General features: G+C 39.5%; 1 protein-coding gene across 1 annotated transcript in view; it reads left to right on the top strand.

Annotated features, from left to right (window-relative positions):
* Positions 1-12,136, top strand: part of ARSB (arylsulfatase B) — a 139,842-nt gene that overhangs the window by 29,548 nt on the left and 98,158 nt on the right. Inside the window, exon 4 of the mRNA XM_090276409.1 lies at positions 2,644-2,851. Coding sequence (XP_090132535.1) covers positions 2,644-2,851 — 208 coding nt within the window. The remainder of the gene's footprint in view (positions 1-2,643; positions 2,852-12,136) is intronic.

The raw sequence follows: 12,136 nt of genomic DNA, 5'->3' as shown, positions 1-12,136 counted from the left end.
GTGGAGGCAGAACTAACGTGGTGTCAAGGCTTTTAATGTTGACCTTTGGAGTTGGAATTTGGAATGTTTTTCCATTGAAGTAATGTATAAATGAAGCATAGGTTCTATATTATCATGGTCTTCATCCCATCACCTACTTCTTTACTTAAATAGTTTTTAATTTTTAATATTATTTTATTGTTGTTCAATGACAGTAGTCCCAATTTTACCCCCATTGCTGTCCTCTGCCACCACCACCCCACTCCCTGCCACAGTCAATCCCCACCCTGTTGTTCATGTCCATGGGTCCTTTATACTTATTCCTTGACTAGACCCTTCCCCTTCTTTCCCTCATTATCCCCCTCCCCTCTGGTCACTGTCAGTCTGTTCCTTATTTCTATGTCTCTGGTTCTGTTTTGCTGGTTTGTTTGTTTTGTTCATTAGGTTCCACTTATAGGTGAGATCATATGACTTTGATATTCAACAGCTTTTTTATTTAACATTTTGATTTTGGGAAAGTGTTTCTAACTGCCAAAGATATGAACAACAAATAACCTTTGGGGTGTCTTTTTGAGTTATATACATGCATACCCCGTACTCTATCACAGGGTTATAGAATAGATAATTCAAAACAATTTATCAGTAGTGAAGAATGAAATATGAGACACCATCCCCAATCTGCTTTCTAACTTTTTCTCATTCACTTATGAAATTTAAATGCCTCAAATACTTTAACAGAATTATATATTTATTCTTGGGTTGAACTAGTTGTCTTTTTGAGCATTTTCAACTCATTAAAGAATTCTGTAGAAGCATGAAGAGAGTACCTTCAGAAGGTTCATTAAAGGGAGAAGCTGACCTGGAATACCACTCATGTTAAATGCTGTAAATTGGTGGAGGTAAAAAAGAATCAATGTGTCACACTCCTTAGTTTCCAGAAATGAAATTGGCCTTATGTTTGGTCCTAGATCAAAACTAACAAAGCATGGTATTCACTTGTTTTCTCATAAAAATAGCAAAAATCTCTAACTCTCTCCTAAAAGGTGTGAAATTATTTTCCAGCTAAAGAAAAAAAGTTAAAGCATCTGTTGGTACATGTCCACACTGTAATAGCAGGGTTTCCAATAGGAAATTGCTCTGCAATTAATACGAAGTTGGGCAAGTCACGTAACCTTTCTAAGCCTCAGTTAATTTATCTGTAAAATGAATGTTAACAGAGTGGTTTTGAGTGTTAAGTGAAATGGAGTATATAAATCTTTATAGTATCTAGCACATAGATATTTAATATATAGTTGTTATGATTGATATTATTATTATAATTATTTGTTTGGATCAGAGGCTTTTAGGCCATTTGAGAATTTCAGCTTTTATTTTTAATCTTTTATCTTGTGTCTTTTGTTACATTGTTAACATCTTTATTGAGACATAATTTACATACCATAAAATTCAGCCATTTAAAGTATACAATTCAATAGTAAATTCAGAGTTATGCAACCATCACAACCGAAGTTTAAAACATTTTCATCACCACAAAAAGAAACTTTGGCCCTGGCTGCTGTGACTCAGTGGATTGAGCGTCGGCCTGCGAACCAAGTGTCGCTGGTTCAATTCCTAGTCAGGGCACTTGACTAGGTTGCACGTCAATCCCCCAGTTGGGGGCGTGAGTGAGAGGCAACCACACAGTGATGTTTCTCTCCCTCTCTTTCTCCTCTCTCTAAAAATAAATAAATAAACAAACAAACAAATTATTTTTTAAAAAAAGAAAGAAACTTTGTATCTATTAGCAGTTACTACTTCCCCCCCCCAACTCCCTACAGCTCCAGGCAACCACTAATCTATGTTCTCTATCCATAGAGTTATGTGCCTCTCTGGGCATTTTATATAAATGGAGTCATACTATATGTGGTCTTTTGTGACTGGCTTCTTTCACTTAGCATGTGGTTTCAAGGTTCTGCTATATTGCAGCATACGTTAGTACTTCATTCCTTTTTTTATGGTTGATAATATCCCTTCTATTGCCATATAGTGCTGAAAATGCACCACATTTTGTTTACCTGTTCATTAACTGGTGGACATTTGAGTTGTTTCCACTTTTTGGCTATAATGAATAATGCTGCCGTGAACATTCATGTACAAGTGTTTGTGTGGACATAAGTTTTCATGTTCTAGGAACTGAAATGCTGGGTCATACAGTAACTCTGTTTAACAATTACAGGAACTGACAAATTGTTTTTTAAACGGGCTGCACCGTTTTACATTCGTCCTTGCCCACACTTGTTATTTTCCCATGCTTGTATTCTAACCACCTAGAAGGTGTGAAGTGGTATCTCAGAGTGGTTTTGATTTGCATTTCCTTAATGACAAATGATGTTGAGCATCTTTTCATGTGCTTCGGCCATTTGTATATCTCCTTTGGAAAAATGTCTTTCAAATTCTTTGACTACTTTGTGATTGAGTTAATTGTTCTTTATCATTGAGTTGTAAGAGTTCTTATATATATGTATGTTCTTGATACAACTCCCTTATCAGGTATATGATTTACAAATATTTTAACCCATTTTGTGGGCTATCTTCATATTACCTTCGTTAACTGATATATTTGGACCTCTATATATTTAATGCTTCCATGCCCTCTTGACTAATTTGCATGAACTCTCTTTGCAGCCTCTCTTTCTCTACCTAGCTCTCCAGTCTGTCCACGAGCCTCTTCAGGTCCCTGAGGAATACCTGAAACCTTATTCCTTTATCCAAGATAAGAACAGGCAGCACTATGCGGGAATGGCATCTGCTATGGATGAAGCAGTGAGAAATGTCACTGCAGCCTTGAAAAGCCGTGGGCTCTGGAACAACACAGTGCTCATCTTCTCCACAGGTAAGCCTGGCAATAGGAAAATCATCTCTTGGCAAAGCTTAGGACATGGTATTCGATAAATGGAATGAAGACAAATTGGAGCACTTAGCAGTTCCTTTTTAAAATAGATGCTAATTACAGGAGTGGAGACATGATCATAATGCAGAGAAAGATGTGTCTAAGAAAAAAGAATTATGGACTTCCGCACCTTTCTTCAAATATCAAAATATTCTAGGAGTATGCTTGAAAAGAAGTGCTTTCTGAGAAAGTATGAGTGAACATCACTCATATGCAGGGCAGCTGGTCAGTGAATCCTTGGAGTGGCTTGTTCTCAGCAATCTCTATAGCCGGGCTCTAGCAATAGGACTTTTGCTGACTACAAGACGTCTCTGTATCAGTGCAAAGACAGATTGTAACATTGTGAAGACAGATAAGAAAGAAATTGAGCCATGTAAATCTAGGCTGGCATCTCCAAGTATGGATTTTTTAATACTAAATTTTGTGACAATCAAAGCTATCCATATTGATTGTAGAAAAAAACAGAAAAGAGGAAGGAAGAAGAAATTTTATGAAAATTGTTTTTATTATGGTGATGTCATTCTGACTTCCAATCTGTTTTATATGTGATTCCCACCCCACTCCACTCATTAGACATAGTTTCCTATAATTGTCCTATGATGTACTTTGGGTGTAGTTCTTGGTTTGTTCATTATGCTGAGTACTCAGAGAGTAGTTTCTATCTGAAAATGCAGATCCCTGTTCATGGGAAGTTTTCTTGTATTATTTATTTCAGAATTGTTTGGCCCCCCCATCCCACCTTTCTCCTAGCCTGCCTTTACAAAAGTCCTGTTATTTGGGTATTGGATTAATCCTCTAATTTTCTCATTGTTTTACTCTCTATTTTTAAAAAATTTTCTTCTATTTGCGAAGTTTTCTTATCATTATTTTGTAAACTGTTCTATTGAATTCATTGTGACTACAATAGTTTTTAATTATCAAAAATTCTTGTTTTCAGGTAATCCGTTTTTTGTGAAGTTTTGTTTTCACTTTATGGTTGTAACAATTTATTTCTCCAAAGCCTGTGCTCTTAATCATTTTATATGTATGTATGTGTGTGTGTATACACATACTTTTAAGTTTGCTTATGCTCCCAACATTGTCTTTCTTTCTTCTAAGGTTGTTTGTATCTTTGTTTTGGTCTGCCTTTCATGAAGGAGGCTTTCTCAAATCTCTAGTGTTCCACAGCTAAAACCTGAAAATTTATCTGGAAACTCCACACTGAGGTCAAGGTTTATAATGTGGTGAGTTTTACTGTAAAGTGTGTAAGGGGTGTGAAGCGGCCTATTGAGAATTAATCTAGTTATTCTGCTCATAGTTTGTTTTTGGTTCTCTTTAAGGGTTGTTTTGTTTTGCTTTTAATCAGGCATGGTTATTGAATCTAGCATTTACTGTGTGCTTACTATGTGCAGGACATAGTTCTAAGTGCTTTGCATGAATTAGTTCAGTTAATCCTCACAATAGTTCTCTTGCAGATGTGAGAACTGAATCACAAAGAGGCTGAATAACTTGCCCAAGGTCACACAACCAGGCAGAACCAGGTTTCAACCGTTCTGGCTCCACTGCAGTCTCCTGCCTCTGAGGTGATGCAAATGACGATCTGGATGTTCTTAGTAGACCTGGTGAAATAGCAGGGCTTTCCCCATGGTGTGCTGCAGTACCGACCTATCAAGGAGCCTGGGCAGGGCCAGGGGCCACCCTGAGCAGCCTTGTTCGGCTGCTTTAGTGCTGGCCATACACTGTAATTTTCTAAGTGTGCCCTGTTGTGAAAAGTGTTGCTGTAAGGAAATATTTGTTTTTTTCGCCCAAACTTACTCTTCAGAAAAGAGGGAGACATCTTATACACAAGTCCTTACAAGATCTCTCATATTCTGAGAGTCTTTCTCAATTGGCTTTATTTTGAACAGCCTGGTAAAGCACATTGATCAGTGTTAGTATTGAATGCTTATGGAGATCACTCACTAAAAAATTAATAAAAAAAGAGGCCAAGAAATTTAATACTGATTTAGTAATTATTCCTGGGAAATGACCTCACGATTATAAGAATTGAAAGTGATAAGTTTATAAAACAAATTTATATCGTAGAGACAACAATGATAGAATTTAAAGATAAATGATTTCCTGAAACAAAAGTATACATGTATGAATGTATTATATTCAGGCTGAAAAGTGCTCAGACAGAGGTGAAGATGGTAGCTCTGGGAAACTGAAATATCTCACAGTGGCTCCTGTGGCAACAGATATTGATATCAAGTAGGAATGGGAAGAGGCGGAATAAAATTTTTGCATGATGTGTGAAAGTGGGGGAAAAAGATATATTTTAAGGTCTTTTATTATATGATTTCAAATGTGTATATACAACTTTTTTAGAGAAGGAAAACTCTGACTCCAAAAAACCTCCGCTGCCTTGCGGCATACCTCTTCAGGGGAAAGGCTAAGGGAGTAAACCCCGACAGAAAATCCGGAGCCGGAGTCCCTAAGGCGGTTTGACGTTGTAGTCAACACCGGCAACTCCTGCGGCGCACCTGAAGCCAAGCTGTATTGACTCCGTCTTTCCCTTGGATCCTTCAGCTGCGAAGAGAGGGGGGGGTCTGCTGCATGGGCAACAGCAGACCCTCCATATTACCCTGCCCAGGCTCTGTAGCTTCAGCGTCATCACAAGATGTCGATTCAACACGGGAGGAGACAGATACCATGTCACTCCCGAGTCGGACTGCGCAGCCATTCTCGGCGGTGCAGATAGACTCTTGAGAAGCTACACCATCGTCTCTCGAGACGGACGGCTGCCGACGATATACAACTTTTAAGTAGATACTTCCCTGTTTCACTATTTCACAAACATCTGTATTATATTTATTCAAGTCAGCAAAAATAGTTTTTGGAGTTTTTTACTAAAAAAAGTGGGTATTACCTTATAATAAGGTTGTCTCATATTCTGACCATCTTTGTTGGGCTAAATTCAACTTGATCATGCTAGAGATTTATTTAGGATTTTTGTATCAATTCAGAAGTGAAAAGTAGGATTGGTGGCTTTTTTCTCTCTGTCAGGTTTTGTCATCTTGGTTATGCTCACATAATAAAATTATTTGGCCCCTGGCCAGTGTGGCTCAGGTGGCTGGGGCATCATCCCATAAATTGAAAGTTTGCAGGTTCGATTCCTGGTCAAACTCCACACCTAGGTTGAGGATTTGGTCAGTTGGGGCGTGTATAAGAGGCAGCCAATCAATGTTTCTCTCCCTGTTTCTCTTTTTTCCTTCCCCTCTCTTTGAAGTCAATGAGCATGTCCTTGGGTGAGGATTAAAAAAAAAAAAAGTTTGGATGGTTTTCCCATTTTTTTCTATGCTCTGGAATAGTTTACAGATTGTTTAAAAGATCTTTCTGGTTAAGCTGGTCCCTGAAACCTTTTTTGGAGGCTTTATTCCTTTTAATTATCTCCATAGTTTAGATGTTTTGCTGAATTATATCTAGGTGTGGGTCTTTAAAATATTTTAAAATTAATTTTGCCTGAAATATAGTGAGCCCTTTGATCTGCCTGCTCAGATTATTTTTCACTCCAGGAAGTTTTCTTGTTCATATTTTGGTTTATTGCTTTTGTTCTGCTTGATTTATTTCTCAGAAATATTTTAATTAGTAGGTTGAATCACTGACTCAGCATTTCTTGCATCGTTTTCATTTTTTTTTTTTCTTTTTTCTCAGTCTTCTGGAGCTCCTCTACATTACCAGTTAGACATTTTTTTACAGTTTTAACCTGTTCTTTAACATCTGCCTTGTAGGTTATTATTTATCTTGGTTTTAGTTTCTTTGCAATCCTTTGGCTCAGTCAGTTCACTTTTCTTCTGAGGTTGTGAGTAATAATAATGGCTACTGTTTAGTAAATATTTACTCCATGCCCAGGTACATAAGTATTAAAGCTCAACGTAACCTTGTGAAATAGGTTTCTTTATCTCCATTTTATAAATGAATAAATAAAAATTAAAGAGGGTAAGTGATTTTCCTAAGGCCACTGCTATGGAATATTTGTGTTCATCCCAATTCCACAAACATCCAATAGGGGGGTGTTAGAAGATGGGGCCTTTGGGATGTGCAATGTCATGAAGGTAGAGCCCTCATGGGTGAGATTAGTGTTTTTATAAAAGAGACCCCAGAAAGATGCTTAGCTGCCCCCACCCACATACCCTCTACACCTCCTTCCATGTGAGGAAACAGCAAGAAGCATTGGCTATGAACCAGGAAGAGGTCCTCACCGAATGGCAACCGTGCTGGTCTTGATCTTGGACTTCCCACCCTCTAGAATGTGAGAACTACATTCTGTTGCTTGTAAGCTATCCAGTCTGTGCTATTTTGTTATAGCAGCCCAAATGGGCTAAGAGCGCCACTCATTAAACAAATGGAAGAGCTGGAATTCAAATGCAGATCTTGAGGTCAATACATATTAACCCTCATCAGTTGTGCTTTTGCTTTTCATCTTCTTTTCCTTTGACCTCATCCCATTGTCCTTTCTCTCTATGCTTTTGGCTCTATACACTTCTGTTCATAGAACTAATGCTTCTCCGAAATAGAACTTTTCTGAAATCTCTTTCTATAGTAAATCATTACCAGCTATATACTCTTATTCTGAATATGACAGTGAAGGACCTGCCCACACAGAGTGTGCCTGGTCATCCGTGGTCCCTGTTTCCTGGTTAATACCTTCTCAGATCGATAGCTTGAGGTCAGGTCGATGCACACCACTCGCTCAGCTCCCAGTAGCCTGTTGGCATTGAGTCTCCTATATGCTACTGAATCTGATGACCTATGTGATTATTACTGCTGTTAACAAATATTGCTTGTCTCATTGCAAACATAATATTCTGTTCTTCTAATACAAAAGTGGTCCTTCTAATTTCCTCTCTAATAGGATATGATCAGAGTTCAAATCCCAGCCTCCCTGCCAATTAGGTTATGTAGACTCTAGCCTCAGTTTCATTATCTGTTAGATACAGGTTGGCCAGTCTTTCATTCATTCACACAATCTTTCATTGCAGAGAGAAAGCTAAACAGGACATAGTGCCAACCCTTAGAAAATTTGTAGTCTAGTGAGGCAGAGAAGCGAATGCATTAATTATTATGATGTAGTGGAAGAGTGTTTGGATGCAGCCCTGGGTACTCTGTGCACATAGTAGGAGCACCTACCAAAGCCAAGGGGTTTGGGGAGCCTTTCTGAGAGTTAAAGGCTGGGAATGAGATGGTCAGATAAATGATATGCAGGTGGGGAGGACGCTGGGCAGCACTCTGCTGTGAGAGACTAACGTGAACAGGGGCAGAGCAGAGAGAGCAGTCATGTAGGAGGTTCAGTGGGGCTGGACCCCAGAGTGCAAGGTGGGGAATGGCGAGTTGTGATGCTGGAGCATGTAAGCTGAGAGCTGGCTCAGAGGGGAGGAATCAGGGTGTCCTCTGAAGGCAGTCGGGGGCACTGAAATGTTTTACATAGGATCAGATTTTCATTTTAGGATGGATGTGGAGGGTGATGGGAGGCAGGCTGACGTTCTAGGAGGTGATGGCAGTAAAGAGGGCTAGGAGGCAGCTAGCTAAATAAAGGCAGAGAGAAAGTTGATGGAGACCAGAGGACAGATTTAAGAAATACATAGGAGAGCATGGACCAGTTGATCTCCAGTAGGAGTTTTTGTGAGTAGGAAAGTTGACGGTGGTGTAATTCTGTGCTTTCAGAACTTTCATCAGTGCTGGTAATACATAACCTTTGACAGAAGCATCCCCTCTGTTGGCAGTGGGGTGGGTGCGTTTGCAAAGAGCTGGAAGGCGTGCAGCCCATGGCCAGAGCGCCCATAGAGTCATAGTCCATTTGAGACAGGGGCGGGGTCCACCACAGTACTGGGAAATGTGCACAAATGGTTTTGGTTGTCACAGTGTCTTAAGGGTAAAGTCACTTTAAGGAACAGGCACCTGCACGGCTCGGTCCAGCCCTTCACAATGGAGACATGTCTTGCCCCAGAAAGTCAGTAGACTACCATTAAGGAACACTGGACCCTGTTCAATAGCACATTTTTACTGAAACCCATAGAGGCATTTTTTAGAGAGCCTAAACTTTTAACATTGATTATCTGAGCTTTCACAAAATTATATGTAGATTAACATTTTAAACAGAGCAATAAAGAATCTTAACTAATTCCTCTAAATCTTTTGTCCCATTCTCCCATATATATAGGATTCCCTTAAAAACTGGTACTGGAGAACTTCTTGGTTTTAAATGTACTCATGCAATTGGCAGACTCATTAAAATATTATAGAAATTCTGTACCCAAAACAAAGTAACCTGACTGCTGGCAAACCAGTCTCACTAGGTTCTTCGAACGCTTACATGAATTTCTGCAGAGACAAGGAAGACCTGTTAAAGCAATAACTCATATATGTGTCCACGCTGTCTTTCTCTTTGCAATTATCTTTTTATTGAACACATCAACTTGAGGGAAATAACAACACATAGCTCAAAACTATGAGATTATTTTTCCTAGCCGCAAGTCAATCCAGGTCACCTCTTTAATTTTTCGATGTTACTATCCATGCTGAGAGCATATTGGATAACTTTAAAATTTTATTAGTAATAGATAGTAGTACATACAGCTTTGTTGATTCTTTTATTGAAAAAATAATAATAACCAATACATTTTAAAGGTCCCCAGAACAGTCTTGCATTTGTATTCTATGCAACTAACCATTGAATCCACAATCCCAGAGTCTTAAGGCAAAGATCCTTCTCAGTCCCTCAATGTTTTATTGTATTGCCTGTAGCTTGTGTGCTATAATGTATTTTTGATATTATGACATTTTAAGAATGAGAAGCATGAAATAATCTTTATTTTCACATGTCTATAAGACATGGCCTGTCCCTGAGTTTATAATTAATGGAAGATACATATTGAACTGAGCATACTTATTGACTAAATTGCAAGACGCTTTCCAGTTTGGGAAGGAGTTTACTTTCTTCTCTTGTTTTGCATTCCATTTTAAAGGTCACATTTAAGACAGATCCATTTCTTACATTGTACATTCCTCTCAGAACTCATTGGAGCCAAAATTTCCTGTGAAGGTGAGAGGAATGTTGGATAGGCTGCTCTGGAGAATGAAGGAAGGTGAAAAGTAGATTCCGGGGAAGGGGCTGAGTTAATGCTGGGCTGCCACAAGCTGTAGATGCAAATGCATGGTAGGCAGCTGGAGGATGGAAAAGAACTTAATGGCCTAGGAATTATTAGTTTAAGGATCAGCAAAAAATAGGTTGTATTTCAGGGGTTTGAGTCCTGAATTTTTTAAATCAATGTCATTAATAATAGAGGGATGATACAAATTTAAGTTTCAAAGGAGGCATTGGTTATCCATTGAAACAAAAGCTGTGCATTATTTATATTCATATCTCCAAGAATGTAAAAGGAGGGATTTATTCTGTAGTAGTTTTTTCAAGGAAACAAACAAAAAAGAATGGCTAAATTGTAGCTACAAAAGAACCCACACAGCCTGATTCTCCCCCATTTTACACTTCACTTGAGGGCCTGTCCTTGGGGCAGTGGTAACTGCTGTGCAATGTGTGGAATATATTTGAAGCAAGGCATTTGCTCAAAAACTGGAGAGTTCCAGGGCTAGCTTTTGCTGGCTTTCTGTCCCGAATTCCTCTCTACTTTGGGTTTCTACAACGATTGCTGTGGTTTTGTGACTTGATCTGAGGCCCTTGCTTCGTCAGCCGAGGAAAGACTGCTGCTCCTTCCTTCCCAGGAGCTGGGGGAGACTTGCTCTTTATGGAGGGCCTGGGAAAGAGTGCCCAGGCGCTTTGTGGGAGACTGGCCTGCTGGGTTTGGCCTTAGAAGGGCTGCTTCTCCTTTGCTTTCAGAAGCATAAGAGTCCCCCCACCCCCCAGCCCTCTGCCCTGACCGGGCCTAAAAACAATCATGAGAAGATATTTGAAAAAATCCCCATCACTTCTCTTGCTGACTTTGGCAGTTAGGTAAAAAGCATCAGCAAAATGTTGTGTGCCGAAATTCTGCCTTCCAGGCTTGTCTCCTTCTTACAGAATGATCCTTAACCTTGTGGGGGCTCTTTTCTCATGTTTTCTTAATGAGAAAATATTTCAGATGTCATTGGCACCACATGTTTCTTCCTTTCCAGGGGTGTTCACTCTTAACCAACTGTAATCTCTATGATCTCTTTTCTATTTTTCTTTGACAGTATGAGCCACATCTAATCAGTTCCTCCTAGGATGACTGTTCTAAGTACAGAGATTAAAAAAAAAAAAAAAAAAAAAAAAAAAGTCCTATCCCAGAGCGCTTTCTTATTTGTGTGGATTTTTTAAAAATAAGAATTATTTTTAAAAATCTAATAAACATTAAAAATGGCATCTACCACTGTGGAGACTACCAAAAAAGAAATCTTTCTCTGTCCTCAAAACAGCCTGTGGTCTAGTGATATATTCTGATATGCACAGACATACACAAATTAGTTAAAAGTATAAAAGTAGTGAGGGAAAGGGGAGAAGGGAGGGTTGTGTTTGGACCAGAATGCTGGCTTTATGGTGCCACGTAAAATTCCACTTTGATGTTAGGTTTGATGTTAGAAGATCCTTCTCAAATCCAAAGGTGATAGAGCAGGCTGGATTGCGGGGTCCATTGGTAAGCCAGTGCCCCCAGAGTGCCCTGTGCACAGGACATACAGCTCACATCTGTCAGTCCCGGGGAATGGCATGGTTGGTGTTTGTGGTGGGTTTTGGTCATCAGGCTGTCCCCAGGTGAGGTCATCATTTTTCTTCTTGGTAACAGGAATTAGTTAATAAGCATGGTGACTCTGTATTTTATTTAAGACAATGCACTGGTTCTGAGGAGACCCAAAGCTAAATAAGATAGGGTCTTAAAGAACACCTAGTGCGGTGTTCCTGGTCTTTAATCCATGCAAGGCGTAAGTCTCAGATTCCCCGGGGAGTGGGGAGGGGGGCCAGGCTAGTGTATGGTTTGGAGACATCCTTTCCCATGCCTAGGGCTCTCACACATCCCCTAGCAGGACTTGGGTTCATTTTCTGACCTCCAGACTGAAAATCACTTTGTGTAAGGAGAAATGCTACTGACGGCAGTGGGAGCGGTCAAAAGGACCAAAAAGATGGAGAGCACCTGGTCCAGCACAGTGTCTAGCATAGAACTCAGGATAAGTTTGCAGGTGGGGGAATGTGCATGCATTCTAGATATAACAACACGCCTACACAGATCATGACTGGAG

Source organism: Furipterus horrens, unplaced genomic scaffold (genome assembly GCF_987537825.1).
Source record: "Furipterus horrens unplaced genomic scaffold, mFurHor1.1.pri manual_scaffold_5, whole genome shotgun sequence".
NCBI classification, from domain to species: Eukaryota; Metazoa; Chordata; class Mammalia; order Chiroptera; family Furipteridae; genus Furipterus; species Furipterus horrens.
The sequence above is the reverse complement of the archived record's forward strand: the minus strand, read 5'-3'. Positions and strand labels throughout refer to the sequence as shown.